Source organism: Acinonyx jubatus, chromosome D2 (assembly GCF_027475565.1).
Source record: "Acinonyx jubatus isolate Ajub_Pintada_27869175 chromosome D2, VMU_Ajub_asm_v1.0, whole genome shotgun sequence".
Taxonomy (NCBI): Eukaryota; Metazoa; Chordata; class Mammalia; order Carnivora; family Felidae; genus Acinonyx; species Acinonyx jubatus.
In genome coordinates this window covers 70,283,911-70,304,693 of record NC_069393.1, presented here as the reverse complement: position 1 = coordinate 70,304,693, position 20,783 = coordinate 70,283,911, and the positions used below count along the sequence as shown (strand labels likewise).

The following is a 20,783-nucleotide window of genomic DNA, read 5'->3' as shown; positions in this document are numbered from 1 at the left end:
TGAAAGAACGTTAAACAGAAAAAGACCTGAATTTCCTGAGTCTTGAATACACATGTAGTGAAATTTTTTAATGTAACCAATGCATATTTTAAGATACAGAATATTCATATAGCTTTTAAACAGTTTTAAAAACATATGATGTAATAATTTCACTTACCAAAACTGAGTCTTTTTATTGTGATATATTCTGAAACATTTAGAAAACATGAAAATATATATATAATCTGAACAGCAGCCTCTGTCATACAGACAAAGCAATTTATTAAAGCAATATTTTACTTATTACATTGAAACTATTTCACTTTATCTAATTAGTCCTGAAAAGTTCTTCACAAATGAAATTCCGTATCAAATGCCAAACCTAATTTAAGACAGTAAAAGTACACATTTTATGATTCCTATGATTGAATTATTTTTAAAGGAGAGATTTCCTCTATTAAAAATCCCTAATTTCTACCACCTGATACATCTGTTCTATAGATCTGTATTTTCAGACACTAGTGTGCTGAAAAGCAATATCCAATTTACACGACCAAATTTTGAAAAACACGTGATGTTAAGAGCTGAAGAGAAAGTAACATATCACTATCCTTACAGAGAAAAAAAAACTATCTCTTGGTTTTTAAATCAAAAGGAAAAAAGTTAAGATAAAATGGCATTAATAATGGCTTCCCAACTACACCTTCCCAATTCTAAAAGCATGAAAAATACTAAAGCAAAACATTAATATTATACTAACCTTGAGATTCACATTGAGATTCTTAGAAAGTTTATGAGGTATTGCTAACCTAAAGTGAAATAAATTTCCCTCAGGACTAACCCAGAATAGCTTTATGGTCCAAGTTAGTAAAACCATCCACATAAGTCCCCTCTGAGATTTACAGATTCCCTAAAAGCCATAATTCTAAGCATAGCAGAAAGGACAAACTGACGTTTCCTTCACTGCCAGAGGAAGTTCAGAGGAACTCTTTGTAATTATCACTTCAAATACATACCCTATATAAACAAATATGAAAAAATACACATCCACTCCTTGTAGCCTATTTTTAGCATTTTATTTGGAAATAATTTCAAGGGTACAAACAAGTTCCAAGAGTAGTCAAAGATTTCTCATATACCCATTTCTCAGATTCATTAATTGTTAATGCTTTGTTCCATTTTATTATTCTCCTTCTCCCTCCCTCTCTACACACACACACACACACACACACACACACACACACACACACACACACATGCATTCGGGCACACACAAGCACAATAACTGTATACATCATTCCTCTTACCCCTATATATTTTGGTGTATATTTTAATAACAAAGACTTTCTTTTTACATAACCATATTACAGCTATTAATATCAAGAAATTCAACATTTATAGAATGCTTTAATACACATAAATATTTCAGTTTGTAAATTGAGCCAATAATGCCCTTCATAGCATTTTTTCATCCTACACAAAGATACAGTCAGAAGTCACCTACCATATTCAGTTGTCATGTTTCTGTTTTTTTTTTTTTTTTTAGAGAGAGAGAGAGAGAGAGTGCATGTATGTGAGTGGCAGGAGAGAGGGGCAGAAGGAGAGAGAATCCAAAGCAGGCTTCACACCCAGCGTGGAGCCTGCTGCGGGATTTGATTCTGTGACCCTGGGATCATGACCTGAGCTGAAACCAGAATTGAACACTCAACTGACTGAGACACCCAGGCACCCCAGTTGCCATGTTTCTTAAGCCTCCTTTACTCTGGAACAATTTTTCAGCCTTTGTCTCTTGAGACATCGACATTTTTGAAGAATAAAACTCTTCCCCTTTTTAAAGACAAAGTTCCTCATTTGAGGTTTGTATGATACTGCTTAATGATTAGACTCAGGTTTGCAGTCCTCGGTAGGAAACCTGTGACCCATAGACCAAATAATAGCTAGCGGCTCATATTTGTAAATAAATATTTTTGGTACACCGGCATATTTATTCATTTACACATTATCTATGGCTTGCTTTCAAATTTCACTGGCAGAACTGAGTGGATGAAACAGAGACTGTATAATCTACAAAGCCCAAAATATTTACTGTCTGAACCTGCACATATGAAGTTTGCCAAGCCTTACTATAAGTGATGCTGCTCTCAGCAGCTATCATATCCAGAGGGACACAATGTGCGATTTCCCATGGTTTGTGATGTGAATTTTGATCACTCAAAGTACTATTCTTTCCTGTAACCTATAAACAATCTGTGGGAAAGACACTTTAATATCATGCATATCTCATCAAAAATCTGTCCCTACCCCCACAGACTTAACATCTATTGAGGATTCTTTCCCAAACCAATTTTTACTACAGTTACGCAAAATGATGATTTTTCAATTCCAGCAATGCCAGTCAGCATTCTGTGTAAGAAACAGATTTCGCCCCCTCCTCTGTCCGTTGGTCTGTCCATTATCTGTATAAGTTCACAAATTCCTATTGTTTCAAGTTTATAATTTACTACTTTCCTAAATTATTTTGATGCTCAAAGTATCCCAGATTTTACCAAACCCCTTCAAGCTGATTCCTATGTTCTTTTGACAGGACCTATCATTTTCATGAGCACTTCCTTAATTTGATTTCCTTAATTTGATAAGATATACCAAGTTCATCTTTTTTTTTCCTGCCACAACCCTAGAAAGAGCCATTTCTCCAAGGAGCCCTGCTTTCTCTTCTTGGTAATGTTATTAGAAACTGGATCTGAGAATATGAATGATCATTGTGCTCACTACCACGGGGGTGTCTTGGCTTCGAGGCCCTTTCAGAAGAACCTACATCTGGAACTGTGAGCCTGCCTGCCCGTTTGTCTGTCTGTCTACCTACCTCATCACAAGCTCTCACTGATACCTCCAATTCCAATCCACCAGGCAGGATTATTCCTTGCCTTCTCCATTTCACATTTGTACCTCCTGCTTTCTACCTTGAGAACTTTGGCTCACATTTTCTCATTTTTTTTCAATCTGGCAATACACCGAAAATAATGTAGAACTGCTTCACCCAAACCTTCAAAGAACAAACCTAAAAAATCTGCTTGCACTTCTTCCCAAATAATGAGGACGCATAACCAGATGCTGTGTTAAAAAGGCACATGGATTAGTTCTGCTCTCCTGCTTTCAGTGTGATTGTGTTATTCATCTGAAACATGGTTGAGTTTTCAGTTTGCATTGTTCTGGAGTTTTCTTCCTTGTTGATTTTTTTAAGCAGATAATCAATATGCTTGTAAAAATCAAAACTACTGAGAAGGATACTTTCATTTCCTACCCTTCCCACACCACTCTCCCCCATCTTCTGTAGGTAACCAACATCACTGTGTTCTAGTTTATCCTTCCAGTGTTCATTTCTGCTCATATAGGCAGGCATAAAAATATTTTCTGGAGGCGCCTGGGTGGCTCAGTCGGTTAAGTGTCCGAATCTTGCTTTCAGTTCAGGTCATGATCTCACAGTTTCATGAGTTAGAGCCCCACATCTGGCTCTGGGCTGGCAGCACGGAGACTGCTTGGGATTCTCTCTCCCCCTCTCTCCCCACTTGCGCTCTCTCTCTCAAAATAAAGAGATAAAGGATATTTTCTGATTTCCCCTACATTTCTCCACAAAAAGTAGCATGTGATATACACTTTTTTGCACTTGGTCACTTAACATATCCTGTAAATAAATCACTCCATATGATTTCAAAGAGTTCTTCATTCTTTTCTGCAACTGCATAGTATACCACAAACGTGGATGCACCATGCTTTCTTTATACGCCACTCTGTTATGTTTGCACTGAAGGAGTTTCCAAATAATGTCACAAGGAATAACTTTGTCCATACCAATTTTTTTAAATGTATTTTTGCATTTCTGGAGATATAACTGAAGCATGAATTCCTTGAAATGGAATTGGTATGCATTTTTGTTAGATAAATAGGTGGGGGTTTGTTCCTACATTAGTGACTTTCAAGCATGGTTTATAGTTTTCTCTAAAGAAAGTTGAACATTTCTTGTCAAAAAAAAATATATACCTAAGTGATTTAGCTTCATTTTAGCTATTCCAAATGTATTTTCTCTTCCGTAGGTCTTCTAATTGCCTATTGTGTATAGCATACATGAAGGATATTGATTTTTGCATATTAATTTTATAACCTGTTACCTTGCTGAATTCTTTCATTGTTTTATTATTTCAGTTAGTCCTATTACTGTGTAAGGTTTTTCAGGAATTCTATTATCACCTGCAAATAAAGTTCTCCTCATCAAATTCCTATTCCTCTAATTGTTTCTTCTACTACCTCCAGAAAAATGTTCAATAGTTATGAAGATTTTGCGCACCCTTGTTTTGGTCTGGACCTTAACACAAATTCCTTTTTCTCCATATCAGATGCTGGCTTTGGGATTGAAATAGATAACATTTATTGTGTTCAAACATCCACTTCAATTTGTCATGGGTTTTAATTAGGAATGGGATTGTTTAGCATGGTCACTAGACCTACATTGTGAATTTTATTAATGCATTTCTCGAAAGTGAATCATCCTTGGAATCCTAATTATATATTCCACTCGATTATGGTATATTATTTTCTTGGTGTGCAATGAAGTTCATTCATTTTAAGATTTTTGTAGTGATATCTAAGAGAAAGCATTTTAATTCATTCTGCGTCATATAGGTCTATAATCTTCTATTTCTAAGATAACTGTATCAGGTTAAGTGGCGATGTTAAATTTCCTTTCTACAACAATCCTTCCTTTTCTAGTGCCTAAAACAATTTATGAGCACTGCTAAACTTAACCTATAACATCATCTAGGCCTGTTGATTTCTCTATTTTTTTCCTATGGAAATTCATCTATATAAACTTTCTATCTCTACTGGGTTCAATTTTAGAAAACTGTTATTTTCTAAGAAATTATCCATTTCTTCTAAATTTTCAAATTTATTTGCATAGATGTAAAAAGTAGTCCTCTTTTTTTTTTTCATTTCCTCTTGGGGCACTAAGGTGGCTCAGAGGTCCGTTAAGTACCCAACTCTTGATTTGGGCTCATGTCATTATCTTGCAGTTCCTGAGCTCCAGCCCTGTGTCAGGCTCTGTGTTGACAGTGCGGACCCAGCTTGGAATCCACTCTCTGTCTGCCCCCTCCCTGCTCTCTCTCCCAAAATAAATAAATAAACTTAAAAAAAAATCTTTACCAATATCATTTTCCCCTTGTCATTTCTTATTTTGTATATTTGCAGTTTCTCCCTAGTGGTTTATTTAATTATTTTTAAAAATAGAATTATAATGTATTAAATTGGTTTATTGTCTTTCTGTTCTTACATCAATAATTTCTGATTTTATTTTTATTATTTGCTTCCTTGTACGTGTGTGTGTGTGTGTGTGTGTAGTTTGTTCTATTTTCTGCTTTTTGAGTTGGGACTGTGGTTCACCTATTTTCATTCATATTAATAGAGTTGTTTAATGCTATAAATATTCCTCTGATAACTGTATAAATTTATCTCATAGACTCCAATATGTATTGATTTTACTGCCATTATTTTTCAGCAATTTTGTAACTAAAGCTTATATCTCCCCTTTCAACCATTAGAAAGGTTTTATTTAATATTCCCACTTTTGGGAATCTACTCATTTTCTTTTCATCCTAATATATGATCAACTCGTTTTTTGTGAGTTTTCCAAAAGCACTTGAGAAGATAACATCGTCCATAATCAGGCTGTTTTTTGACATATAATCTTAACACCGCTTTACTGATTACGTTGTTTAGATTTTTTTTTTACCTTGTCTTACTTTCTGTCTTGTCATAAAAAGTAATGTTTGAACTGTTTTGTAAAGACATTGGTGCTATCTACTTCTCTTTGCATTGCCTGTAGTTTCTGTTTTAAATAGCTGGCTGCTGGGCTATTGGGCACATAGATATTCTTCTATTACATATTATATCTTCATGTTGAATTGTGGTTTTTAATATAAGGTATTCTTGACTCATATAATATTTTGATGGCCTGAATTCTACTTCCTCTGACATTAGGATCACAACCCTGCTATCTCATTGAATCCAATTATTGTGTTCAATAAAAGCTAAGAGCAGGATCCAATGATGGTGCCTCCAGTTTTCTTTTATGCCTTCTTTATATGTAATAAAACACACTGGGCACTGCAATAAGAAAGCTGAAAGTGACCATACATTTCATCCTAGCATCTCCCTTCCAAGCAACTTGTTTTCTTATTAGTTTTTTTTAGCATGGTTGGTAATAACTGATGAGCAATTAATTTCTAGGATGATGAAACAGCAAAGTGTTTCAAAACGTAATAAAAATAAACACTAAGATCCTATAGTATATCTTAGATTTGTAAAAGCATGCAATATATCCATCTGGTAATTGCACACAGAATATTTTATTCTATATTTTTTAAGTAAGTAAATGTTCTCTTTGTTCTCCCGAAGACTTCTAAAAAAGAATGGCATTTACGAAATAACAGTCTTCACAGAATGTTGGGTCTGCCCAAAAAAACAAAATTGGGACCAATCAACCTAAATGCAGACCAAGTTAAACAGCATCCTTTGACTCTTATAGGAGTCTAGGTTCTTTCTCTGCTTTCCCTTTTGTCTCACCCTCCTCCCATTTTTAGTTGCATTCTTTCTCGTTGGAAGGAAGACATAATATCTGCATATTAGTTGTCGCCTGACACCCCTACTGGTGTTTCAGTCTTAGCTCTAAAATTAAATACATGAAACTTTCTCCACCAGTCTTTTACCTGAAGTGTTCCCATTCATCTCTTTGTTAGATGAAGCTTATTCTCTAGGAGAGGGGTTGACAAATTACAGTCCACAGGCTAAATCCAGCTCAACAACTGTTTCTGTAAATCAAGTTTTATTGGAATACAGCCACACTCATTCATTTATGTATGTTACACCACTGCATGCGTACAGCTTCAATAGCAGAATGGAGTAGCGACAACAGGGATTGTGTGGCATACAAAGCCTAAATTGTTTACAATCTATATACCTTTACAAAAAAGTCTGCACATTTCTACTCTACTACATTTCTCAGGTAAGGGCACATATACACAGAATCACCTGAGTTTTTCCATGTTCAAACAGTTTTTTCTATAACCTTCACACTTGAAGGACAGTTTGGCAAGATATAAAACCCTTACCCTACACTTATTTCCTTGACTTTCTTGAAAAATTTGCTCCTTGGTTGCCTTGATTTGTATGTTGCTTTTGAAAAATCTAATACTAAGCTAATCTCTTATCCTTGTAAGATATTTTATCTTTCTGCCTGAAAATCCTGAGAATTTATCTTTTAAAATATGGTATTTTTATCAAGGTGTCTCAAAATTGTTGCTGTGGATGAATTTAACCAGATACCCAACCCAAAAGCTCATAAACAGGAGAATGGATAAAGGAATGATGATAGAGTCATATAATGAAATACAGTAATGCAAAGGCATTAAGTACAGTAATACGCAACTACATAGATGAATCTTGGTAATACAGTGGTGAATGAAATAGAAGAAAGCCTCAGAAAACTGTATAAATATTATTTCCTTTTTTTTTTTAAAGAAATAAGGACTCTCTTTTTTTCATTTTTTTTTAATGTTTGTTTATTTACTTTTGAGAGGCAGAGACAGAGCACAAGCTGGGGAGGGACAGAGAGAGAGGGAGACACAGAATCCATAGCAGGCTCCAAGCTCCAGCACAGAGCCGGACGCGGGGCTCAAACCCACAGATTGTGAGATCATGACCTGAGCCGAGGTCGGACGCCCAACCGACTGAGCCACCCAGGCACCCCAAAATATGATTTCCTTTTTATAAAACTCTAAACCAAGGAAGCAAAACAATATGCAATATAAGTATGCATGTATAAAAAGCTATTTTTAAGAACAAATCCATAAAAAGAAATTCTAGATTTTGGAATAGTGGAGAAGCAGAAAACTTTTTAAAAATTCAGTAATTTTTTAAGGAATATGATTATAATGTGAAAACTTGAAGGACTATAAGAAATGGTTATGTTTTTTAATAAATATCCTCTTACTGGGGCACCTGGGTGGCTTGGTTGGCTAAGCGTCCGACTTCAGCTCAGGTCACGATCTCACAGTTCATGAGTTCGAGCCCCATGTTGGGCTCTGTGCTGCCACCTGAAACCCTGGAGCCTCCTTCGGATTCTGTGTCGCCCTCTCTCTCTGCCCCTCCCCTGCTCATGCTCTGTCTCTGTCTCAAAAATAAATAAAAACATTAAAAAAAATTTTCTTAAACTTGGCTAATAGACTTTAAATAACAGTAAGGAAATACATAGATACAACTTTTAAAGAATATGTGTTCAAAACCCTATTCATTCATCCAAATACTTACCAAGCACTTAATACCTGGCACTGTACTGGAAAGGACACATAAAGAGAGGCGTACGGCAGGATTCCTGCTCTAAAATTAACTTCTCAGAAGCATGTAAGTACAAATATAAAGCAGTATATATGTCACATTCATTTATAAACAAAGAGAGGAATTTAGAGAAAAATTAAACCACTTCCAAAAAATGAAAAATGCAGTGAATATAGCTGTGGAATAAGAGTCTTTTCACCATTATACATATATAAAGGCCACCTTCACATTGTTACTTAAAAGTCTAGGGAGCATTTACTGCAAGCCAATCTCTTCATTACGCATTTTCCTGACTTTTCCAATAATTCTGTGCATAAAGCTTGTTGGTTACTGTCACTGTCACTCCTGACAGCTCAACATCACTTTTAGAAGCTGTGCTCCAGGGCGTCCTCATGGAAAATTTTCTGCCAGATCTATTTGTGTGTGGCCCACATAAGCTATTTTCTCAAGTATTCTGTTGTTATACATCTATGCACAATTTTCATATAAAAGACACCACCCTGAGTGAAACGTATCTTCAGCTAAAGGGTGGATTGTTTTTGGAGACACAAACCACAGGACTCATCAACTAACAAGAAGTTTAAAAGTTAAAGAAGGAAATTTCAAAGATAAAGTGTTAATTTGAAAACTCCATCACTCCTGTGGTTTTTGGCTTTATCAGTGGACACTTTCATGGACACCTTCTCATGCTGGCATTACTTCTCAACTCCTCAAACAGTGTTACTTGCGTTTTCCCAAATAAAACTCTTTCACCTGAATCCTTGTTTAACAGTCTGCTTCTGGGAAAACCCAAGTTTAAAAAGATCCTGTATTTCCTGCCTTCCTGCTAACTTCTTTGCTCCCCTTTACAAGTAAATTTCCTTGAAAGAGTTGACTTCGCCTATTGTTTCCAGTTCCACTCTCCCTCCCTCCTAAATCCAATCCAGTCAGGCTTTTACTACCCTCCCCTCACTGCATAAAAAGTGTTCTTGGCAAAATCACCTATCACCTGCACAGTACTAAAGTTAATGGCCAATCCTTAGAAATCATTTTCCTTGAGCCATCAGCAGAGTAACATTTGGCAAGGTTGATTACTTTTCTTTAATAATCTTTTTGGCTTCTAGTTCACAACACCATTTTTCCTTGCTCATTTTCTTCTCCTTCTTATGGAACACCGTAGGGCCCAATCCTTTTCTTCTTTCTATCTATATCCATTTCCTTAGTGATGTGATCCAGTCTCGTGCCTTTAAATACCATCTACATTCTACGAGTTCCCAACTTCACATCTCCAGCCCAGATCTCTCTGTAGTCTACTTTAATGTCTAATGGATATCTCACTTATATATAACATATCCAAACTAAACTCCTGACCTTCAAACCACCTTCACCTCAAACCTGCTTCACCATCTTCTACATTCATTATGGCATTCATCCTTCCAGCTGCTCAGACCAAAAACATTGGAATCATCCTTGTCTCTTTCCTCTCTTTGATCTCAGACTTTACATCCAAACCCTCAGCAAATACTATTATTTCTACTTTTAAAACATATAGATCAAATTGACTAATTCTCATCATCTCCAATACTACCACCCTGATCTAAGCCACCTCACTGCTCACATTACTGTAACAACTCCCTCACTGGCCTCCTTGCTTCTGTCTTTCCTCCCTAGAGTTTATTTCCAACACAGACAAAATGATGCAAGACAAAATGATGCATGTAAAAATATGTCATTGCTCTGCTCAAAATCTTGCAATGTCTCTCCATTTAACTCAAGAAAAAAACAAAGGCAAGGCAAAAACCCAAAGATCTTGCTTCCTAATTACTTCTCTAACCTCCTCTGTTCATTTTCACTTTCTATACTCTCTTCTCCAGTCTCTTTACTGTCCCTTAGACATGCTCTGCATGTTCTTGCCTTTACACTAGCGGCTCCTGCTTCCAGAGAACACTCTTCCCTCAGATATCCACATAGCAAAATCCTTCACTTCCTTCAATTCTTTGCTTAAAACTCATGTTTTCAGTGAGATCTACCCTGGCCTTCCTATTTTGTAACCACCTCCCACCCTCAGTATCCTCAATCCCCTGATCCTGCTCTATTTTTATAAAACTTACTATCTTCAAACACATCATAAGCATCCATGCCTGTAGTATTTACTTTTTATTGTCTGCATCATCCTGCTCGAAATAAGTTCAAGCAGAGGTAAGGGAAAATACCTGATTCATCACTTGTTGATATGCATTATTGCATATGTCTGAAACCAAGTAGAAACAAAATCTGCTCCTATAAACTACAACATCAACCCAATGTCTAGAGGTGTTCCTTAGCTCAAAACTCTAAAAAAGTCTTAAAACAGCAGTGATAATACCTACAGTCTCAGCAGTTTAAAAATATTCTCTAGTATCTTAGATTTTTTAATGCTAATCTAGAACGATCCAATTCAGATAATTAAAGATAAATTAAGTAAATGGTCTCTTTGTTCTAAATTATATTACAAAACTCTCAAAGAAGAGTCACAGTACTAAGCACAAAACCAGAAATATGTTGCAATCATTTGCAATATTATTAAAAGTTGAATAAGGGTCATTCTGAAGTATGTTAACTGGGAGTTTTTTCTGTTTTTAAAATTTCTACATAAAGATGAGATTAAAATGCTTAAAAGTATATTTCAGGGGCACCTGGATAACTCGGTCAGTTAAGCATCCAACTTCATCTCAGATCATGATCTCACAGTTCGTAGGTTTGAGCCCTGCATCAGGTTCTGTGCTGACAGCTCAGAGCCTGGAGCCTCCTTCAGATTCTGTGTCTTTCTCTCTCTCTCTGCCCCTCTCAAAAATAAATAAATTAAAAAAAAATTTAGGGGCACCTAGGTGGCTCAGTCAGTTAAGCGTCCAACTTCAGCTCAGGCCATGATGTCGTGGTTCGTGAGTTTAAGCCCCACATCGGGCTCTGTGCTGACAGCTCGGAGCCTGAAGCCTGCTTCGGATTCTGTGTCTCCCTCGCTCTCTGCCCCTCCCCCACTCACATTCTGTCTCTGTCTCTGTCTCTCTCTCTCTCTCTCAAAAATAAACATTAAAAATTTTTTTAATTTAAAGACAGTATATTTCTGAGCAAATTTTTTCCTAGCAAAATACCCTCTTTTTGGTAATTACTCTGCTTAATGTCAGCTTTGTTTTCAGTTACCCTCACCACAATGCTGGTTAAAGAGATAGTCCCATCTTTAACACAAAAATATTTTTTTTCCTTGGTTTTCTAGAAGCTTTAAATTTGTAAGGAGAGTCAGAGAAAATCCAACCTACATTTGGGTACCTGATGCCATTAAAATCAGTCGGGAAAACAGAGCCTAAACTGACAACACAGTAGTAGTAATTCCCACTAAGATCTGAAAAAAGCAAAACTAAAAATAAAAATTCTCTCTGTGGAAATAAGTATTCACTTGTAACTAAGATGATGAATTATCCCATTACTTATGTTCAAAGCAGCCATACTTTAATACAGTATCACTCCCTAAAGTAGCACTTTTCTATGATATATAGAACAATTATTCTAACATCTTTAAACTAAATTTACCCATTGTTTTTATATTCATTTATTTGTAAGTACTTTTCAAAGTGAAAGTACTTAGATTATTTTTTGGTGCCACATACTTTCAATAAGCAATGAATTCAAAATGCATAGGGTAAAGTAATACATTAATTTTATTGTTATTATTTTTACAGAAAAGTTGATGAGTTTTACTTTGTACTTAATTCACAGAACTGCTCATAATTCATCTATTATTCTTATAATACTCATAAATCATGTATTCCTCCCATATCCATCTTATACTATATTTATAAGTGTGCCTGACAGGTAATGCAATTAATAAAACAAAAATCAAACCAAAAGTACCCTGTGGAAAAATTTACTTATAAATAGTATTTTTGTTATAGACTAAGCCAAAAGAACCCTAATAGTTAAAATTTTACCAAAACTACAAGTGACATTTTTTATCAAACTCTTCCAAATGAAAACAAAAACCTACCAGCCAATGAATTTATCCATTAACAACCTACATCAACATTTACCACACACAGAAGATTAGAATAAATCTGACGTGCCTTCTTACTTATCTCCCTGGAAAGTATAATCACCACTATGTCTCATAGCTGAATGAATTTATCGTTAAATAAAGGGAAGTATGAAAAAAATAATGTCTTCTATGAACTGCAAAGTATACTCAGTAGGAAGGCAGAGTACAGAAGACATGTACCAACTGGGTAATCAAGAAATTTGGTTTTAATGGCTGATACTAAAGGTAAGCCCAGGTAATTACCGAATCAGAGCTTCTACATAAAATCAGGGTTATATCCTCAATGAAAAGAGATCTTTCAGATCTCTGAAAGAGAGATTTAAAAAAAAGTTGGCAGGGGCACCCAGGAGGCTCATTTGGCTCATTAAGCATCCAGCTCTTGACTTTGGCTCAGGTCATGATCTCACAGTTCATGAGTTCGAGCCCCGCATCGGGCTCTGAGCTGACGGTGCAGAACCTGTAGGAATTCTCTCTCTCTTTCTGTCCCTCCCCTACTTGTGTGCTCTGTCTCTATCTCTCTCAAAATAAATAAACTAAAAAAAAAAGTTTTTAATTAAAAAAATTAATTTAAAAAAGTGGGATTTTTTTAAATGTTCTTATTTATTTTTGAGATAGAGAGGCAGAGTGTGAGTGGGGGAGGAGGAGAGAGAGGGAGACATAGAATCCAAAGCAAGGTCCAGGCTCTGAGCTGTCAGCACAGAGCCCAACACAGGGCTCAAACCCGCAAACCATGAGATCATGACTTGAGCCGAAGTCGGACACTTAACTTGACTGAGCCACCCAGGCGCCCCAAGAAAGTGTTTTTTTTTTTAATCTGCTCTGCAGAGGCAGCCAGAAAATGTCTATTTCAGCCTTGATTCTATGTGAAAAATAAAAACAGCTTCCCTTGGACACTTTTGGTCCAAAACTAGACATCGTGTCACTCTGGGCATGAATTCACCCTACACATAAGGTCCCCAAAAAAATGCATGCCAAAATTTTAATTTAATTTGGACCAAGGTCAATAGGTCCCCAGAAGCACACATTCTCTCTAGAGCAGGGGTGGGCAATCTAAGACCCAAGGGAGCCCAATCTGGAACAAAGCCGTGCTCCTTTGTGTATGTATTGTCTGTGGCTGCTTTCATGCTTTAACAGAATTGCCTAGTTGTGATAAAGACCATATGGCCCACAAGCCTAAAATATTTACTATCTGGCCCTTTACAGAAAAGACTAAGACCCTAGTATAAAATACCGATAATAAGGTCAAATGTATTTAAAACAAAACAAGATGAATTAAAACAGTGGAAAACAGTAGCCTGTAAACTGGAGGTTGATCAAAGGGTAAAAGTACTGGTTAACTTCAGACTCATTTTTTAAAACTTTAAAAAGCAAAACCTCTGGATCAAGTAGAAGTACAGTGATAGTTTAATTCTGAAACTTCCCATTATCCTCAGAGAAGGCGTATAAAAAAATAAGGAAAACATGAAAGTGAAAGAAAAAGAAAATTAAAAATCCAGAGAAACTATGAATGAAAGAAAGAAAACTACAAATCAGGTGTGAATATGCAAACAGCAAGTGAAACCAAGAGAGTCACACAGAAGAGGTCACACGCATGCAGAAGAGAAACACAGGGTGTGGACGAAGCCTACTGGTGGCAGACCTCAAAAATTACCGCGCTCCTTCCCACCAAAAATTGCCTTGACTCTTCCTAAACATAAAAAGGGCCATAACTAAAAACAAGAAGACAACAGAGTGACACAAAATGTACAAAAACCAGATGGAATCACAAAGCAAAATCCAACTTTTTCTCGTACACAAGAGATACATTTAAAACAAAGTGGTTCTGAAAGGTTAACAAGAATGAAAGGGAGGGCAAAAGTTTACCAGGAAAAGGCTAAAGCCCTTCCCGCAAAAAACAAGAGCCATGAAATTAATATCACACAAGGTAGAAACCAAGTCAAAAACAGTAAACAAGCGATTTATAATATTACAAGATACAACTTGCAACTTTCATAAAGCATAAATTCCAGAACATACAAGGAGAAATAGGCAAAAATAAACTAACATTTTTAGACTTTAATTCAATTTTCAGAGCATGACAGATAAAGTACAAAAAAAAAGGAAGGAAGGAATCTAAGTTCCAAACATATAAATGATACAGATTAGATACAGATATAGATATATCAAATGCCATACCTTAATATTATAAGATTTACCTCCTTTTCAAGTGCCTATAAAATTTGAAAACTAGCCCACAAAAAAAAAAAATCTCAATAAATTACAAAAAGTAGAAACAATACTTAACAACATTCCCTGAATACCATAATGAAACCAAAAGTTAATAACAAAATCAAAAACAAAAACAAGCTTTCTACATAGAAAATTTGTAACTCTTGCTTAAACAACTCTTAGGCTCCTCTAAAAAATGCAATGATAGCACATCCGTTTCAATGCCACCATGAGCTGTTATGGCAATAATGTGTTACACAGCAGTTTATTCAATGCAGCATTGCTTATTAACCATTACACTCCAAAATGTTCCCATCAGCAGACATTCTCTTTAGATTTCTATTTTCACAGTAAAATAAGAAGTAAAGTCATCAGCTGAGGCTAATCATGGAGAAGGGAGTGGCTGGAAGTTTGAAGAGAGGAAAATGCATGACATAGTCAACTTGGAGAGTTAGAGGAGAGACTGGTGATTATGAACTTAAAGCTGGGGAAGGTTAGAAGTACAGGTAAGAGGGTGATAGTGAAAATCTGATAGGTTTGATGGACTAAAGGCTCTATTAAGGCTGGAGAATTGTCAGACTTTGGGTACTAGAAGGAGTAAGCTGGAAAGACCAGTGGCATTTTAGAGTAAGATATCTAAAATGGAAATTATGGGATTCACTGAGGTATAGGTCAAGAGTACAAAGGAGAGTGCAACTCAACCAGGATGGAAAACAAGATTTCTGAAAGACAGATTTAAAAAAAAAAAAAAAGTTGACAGGGGCACCTAGGAGGCTCATTTGGCTCAATAAGCATCCGGCTCTTGACTTTGGCTCAGGTCATGATCTCACAGTTCATCAGTTCGAGCCCCGCATCGGGCTCTGAGCTGACAGTGTGGAACCTGCTAGGAATTCTCTGTCTCTCTCCATCTCTTTCTGCCCCTCCCCTACTTGTGTGCTCTGTCTCTCTCTCTCAAAATAAATAAATAAACTAAAAAAAATTTTTTTAATTAATTAATTAAAAAATTATTTTTAAAACTGAGAGTCTAAGTATTAGAAGTATGTAAGTGGATACTGAAATCAGAAAAATATTTGGCTGGGGCGCCTGAGTGGCTCAGTCAGTTAAGCATTCCACTTCGGCTCAGGTCATGATCTCACAGTTCATTAGTTCGAGCCCTGCATTGGAGCCTGCTTCAGATTCTGTGTCTCCCCTCTGCCCCTCTCCCGCGCGCTCTCTCTCTCTCTCCTCTCAAAAATAAATAAAAACATTAAAAAATTTTTAAATAAAAAGAAAAGTATTTGGCTAATGTATGCACGACATAATGATAATGAGCCACAAGCTGTATTTTTTGAGGAATACAACACACTGATCTGAGGAGTGAACAGAGAGTGAAGAAGAAGTAACAGGTGGCACAGTCTGATGCGAAGCTGAGTGGTTTAGAAGAGGAGGAGTTTAAAGAGAGTAAAATGGCACCAAGGAGTAAGAAGGATACATAATCATTCTCCACCCAACTGCAGTGGGGGACATATAAACAGATCACCTGAGAAAGGACTGCAGGGGAGAGACAAGAGTATTTGCAAAGGGAGGCTTCTTCTGAGCACATTAAGGGCTCTCTTGTTGATCTGCAAGTGAGATTTCTCATTAACATTACACAAGGACACTAAATAGTTGGATATAGTTGTCTACAGACAAAAGAGCCAAAAACTTGAGTTCATAATACTGACCAGAGCTAGAAATGGAATATGTTCTTCAAACAGGGATCAAAAAGTATTTGTAGGCAATTTTTTTAATCTTGTAAGTGTTTGAAAATGTCATAGAGAATTCAAAAAAATAACAAAGTACCAGAAAAACAAAGGAGAGTACAAAAAGTCATATGTAGATCACTTCAGTCACCTTCACCTACCAGATAATGATCTCTTATAAAAGCCAACAGATTATCCTCGGGAAGCTTACTTTAAAAGAATAATACACAGATAGAGATATTGCAGTAAGATTAGAAACAGAACTCTGAAAAATAAAAATCCTGAAATCATGGACTGAATAGTAAAGAGACTAGGTTAGTTTTAGTTCTTACTCATAAGTAAAATCCAAAGAAATAGCACCATCTGTTGGAACTTCTCATATTTATAAATATTCTCAATTCTCGAAAAATGTGTGACTGGTATGTAACATTTCTCCACTTTCGGCTAAGAAGATAAATATTAAAAAACCAAAGATAACACAAAATGAAAAGGTTTATATTAAAAAGTTTTCAATCTTAGCTAATAATTCTGATTTCAAATAACTCACTATTTGGCTAAATTCATATGAAGATTTTATTAAAGATAGAAATATTGCCAACTAATAAAGAAAAGTATATAGTTGCATTTTCAAAGTAACTCACAGATATGGTATTCCTGTATGCTGCTTGTATAACCATATATTGCAGAATATCCAAATATTACGATCATGACAACATCTCTACTATCCAGCTCCATAATGTGAGCTGAATGTCCCTCCACAGCGTACTGCTGACCATGTCCAAGAACAGTAGGGGTTTTTGTACTCCATGACTGACTATGTATGTTAAAAACCCATAATTCATCTGTGACATTGCCATCATTTGTTTCAATTCTGCCTCCATACATAAAGATGTTTTCCTGTAAATTAAAAAAACATGTATTAATAAACAAAATAGTCATACCTCAGCAATATGTATTAATTAAAAATAAAGGCTCAACTTAAACTTTAGTAATCCTAACTCACAACACGTATAAAGTACAGTTCTTACTTATAAAAAGTCAAATGAGAATCAATGTTTTTATTTACAAGAAGAAGGGACAATGCTTTTACTTACAAGAAGAAGGGGGAAAAAAACCCATGTTTTCAAAAAGTTACCTTAAGATACTTTATTTAAAACAGCTATATTATATAGTTAAATTAACCATGTATAATTATCTTAGTTGTTGAGTCCCTAGTTCTTCAAATGTTACCATCTATGTGTATTGCTTTGTGCTATTGTCATTCACTGTTTTCATCAAGTACTGCCCAAAAAGGAAGATCACACTATGATCTGGTAGGTCCACTATGTGGAGCCCATTATTGTTACTTCTCATGGCTATGGACAGATACTTTATAGCACTTATAAATTACACAAATAAATTCAACCACCTATGATTGAAATGAGTGATACACAAATGATATACAACATTACTATTTCCATAACCTAGGAACATAAAGGAATTTCATCAACCTAATAAAGAGCATCTAAGAAAAACACACAGCTAATATTAATACTTAATGGTGAAAGACTGATGCTTTCCCACTAAGGTCAGGAACAAGGCAAAGATGCCCAATTTGCCACTTATATTCACCACTGCAGTGGAGGTTTTAGCCAAAGCAAAGAAACAAAAAAAATGAACACAGGCATCCACATTGGAAAAGAAGTAAAATATTTCTGTTCATACATTATATGAACTTGTATACAGACAATCCTAAGAAATAAAAAATAATAATTAGAAAAAATATTAGAGCTAATAAATGAATTCAGTAACACTGCAGAATACAAAATCAACGTACAAAAAAATCTATTATATTTATATACACTTTAAATGAACAATCTAGGGGCGCCTGGGTGGCTCGGTCGGTTAAGCAACCAACTTCAGCTCAGGTCATTATGTCACGGTTTACAAGTTCAAGCCCTGGTTGGGCTCTGTGCTGACAGCTCAGAGCCTGGAGCCTGCTTCAGTTTCTGTGCCTCCCTCTCTCTGTGTTCCCCCTCCCCCCACTCATGTTCTGTCTCTCTCTCAAAAATAAAATATAAAAAAAAAATAAAAAAACATTAAAAATATTTTTTTAAAAATTGTGATTGATAAAAATTTGTCTTAGTAAATAAATCATAAACATTTTTAAAAAATGAACAATCCAGAACCGAAACTATGTAAACAATTCCATTTACAAAAGCATCAAAAAGAAAATACTTAGAAATAAATTTAACAAAAGAAATTACAAACTTATTTTTACAGATTTTATCTTGAAGTAATCTCTATACCCAGTGTGGGGCTCGAACTCACAACCCGAAGATCAAGAGTCACACACTCCACTGACTGAGCCAGGCAGGCACCTTAAAAGAAATTACAAATTTAAACTCTGAGGGGCGCCTGGGTAGCTCAGTTGGTTGAGTGACCGACTTCGGCTCAGGTCATAATCTCACGGTCCGTGAGTTTGAGCCCCGTGTCGGGCTCTGTGCTGCCAGCTCGGAGCCTGGAGCCTGCTTCTGATTCTGTGTCTCCCTCTCTCTCTGTCCCTACCCAACGCATGCTCTGTCTCTCTCTGTCTCAGAAAATAAACATTAAAAAAAAATTTTTTTTAAAGAAAAAAAAAAACAAATTTAAACTCTGAAAGCTACAAAGCATTGTTGAAAATAATCTTTAAAGATCTAAATGAATGGAAAGATATCTCATGTTCATAGATTAAAAACTTAATGTTGTTAAGATGGCAATCTACACATTCAGTGCAATCTTTACCGAAATCCTGGAGGGCTTCTTTGTAGAAACTGACAAGTTGATTCCAAAAGTCACATGCAATTGCAAAGAACCCAAAATATCCAAACAATCTTAAAAAAAAAAAGGGGTGCCTCGGTTAAGCGTCTGACTTCAGCTCAGGTCATGATCTCACAGCTAGTGGGTTCAAGCCCCGCACCAGGCTCTGAGCTGTCAGCATCTCCCTCTCTCTCTGATCCTGTCTCTCCCTCTCTCTCTCTACTCCTCCCCTACTTGCACTCTCTCCCAAAAAATGAATAAACGTTAAAAAAAACTTTTTTAAAGAATATAATTGGAGGACTCACACTTTTTGATTTCAAAACTTACTATGAAGGAAAAGTAATCAAGACAGTATGCTACAGGCATAAAGTCAGGCATATAAGTCAATAGAAATGAGAGTCCAGAAATAAATCCATACATCTAAAGTCAAGTGATGCTTGGCAAGAGGGCCAATACCATTCAGGGAGAAAGAATAGCCTTTTCAACAAATGGTATAAAGAGAAATAGTCAACATGAAAAAAAGCAAACTTGAACCCTTACTGCATACCATGTACAAAACCTAACTCAAAATGGATCAAAAAAAAAAAAAAAAGACATAAATGTAAGCGCCAAACCATAAAACTCTTGAAAGAAACATGAGGTAAATCTTCATAACCTTGGATTTGGTAAATGGATTCTTAAATATAACAACAAAACACAAGCAACCAAAGAAAAACAATAATAAATTGGATTTCATTGAAATTAAAAAACTTTTAGGTTTCAAAAGACACTGCTCACAAAGGAAAAATATCTGCAAATGATGTATCTGATAAGGAACTTGTACCTAGAATATATAAATAACTCTCACTTCTCAATAATAAAAAGACAAATAACCCAATTAAAAATGGGCAAAGGACCTGAATATACATTTCTCCACAGACCACACAAATAGGCAATAAGCACACGAAAAGATGACCCACATCATTAGTCAACAGAGAAACAGAAATCAAAACAAAACGAGACACCACTTCACAATGACGAGGATGGCCATGATCAAAATGGTATCAAATCACCAGTGTTATAGCACGGATGTAGAATAACTGGAACCTTTATATATGGCTAGTAGAAACGTAAAATGATACAGCCACGTTGGAAAACAGTTTGGCATTCCTCAAAAAATTAAATAGAGAGTTATTATTTGGCCCAGCAACTCCCAAGCCTATGTATATACCCAAGAGAAATACAAGCATATGTCCACACAAAAACTTATCCATGACTATTCACAGCAGCATTATCATAACAGCCACAAAAGGTGAAAACAACCCAAATGCCCATCAATTGATAAATGAAAAACCCAAATGTAGTATATTCATAAAACAGAATATTATTTAGCCATAAAAATGAAATATGGATATGTGCTACAACATGCTTGTCATAAACCATATAGTATACAATTTCATTTATACGCAATGTGCAGAACACACAAACTTATAGAGACAGGAAGTAAATTCATGATTGCTTAAAGCTGGGAAGATGAGGAGGTTTGGGGTGATAGCTAAAGATTACAAGTTTCTTTGTAAGGTAATGAAAATGTTCTAAAACAGAAGATACAACTTTGCAATTTTATGCATATCTGCAAAAGATTGCTGGGTAACTCTGAATAGACTAAAAACCATTCAACTATA

General features: G+C 35.7%; 1 protein-coding gene across 2 annotated transcripts in view; it reads right to left on the bottom strand.

The window, feature by feature from the left end:
* ATRNL1 (attractin like 1) overlaps window positions 1-20,783 on the bottom strand; it is a 754,994-nt gene that overhangs the window by 670,585 nt on the left and 63,626 nt on the right. For both annotated transcript variants that reach the window (XM_027063193.2, XM_053207126.1), the window contains exon 8: window positions 16,983-17,238. In XM_027063193.2, coding sequence (XP_026918994.2) covers window positions 16,983-17,238 — 256 coding nt within the window. The remainder of the gene's footprint in view (window positions 1-16,982; window positions 17,239-20,783) is intronic.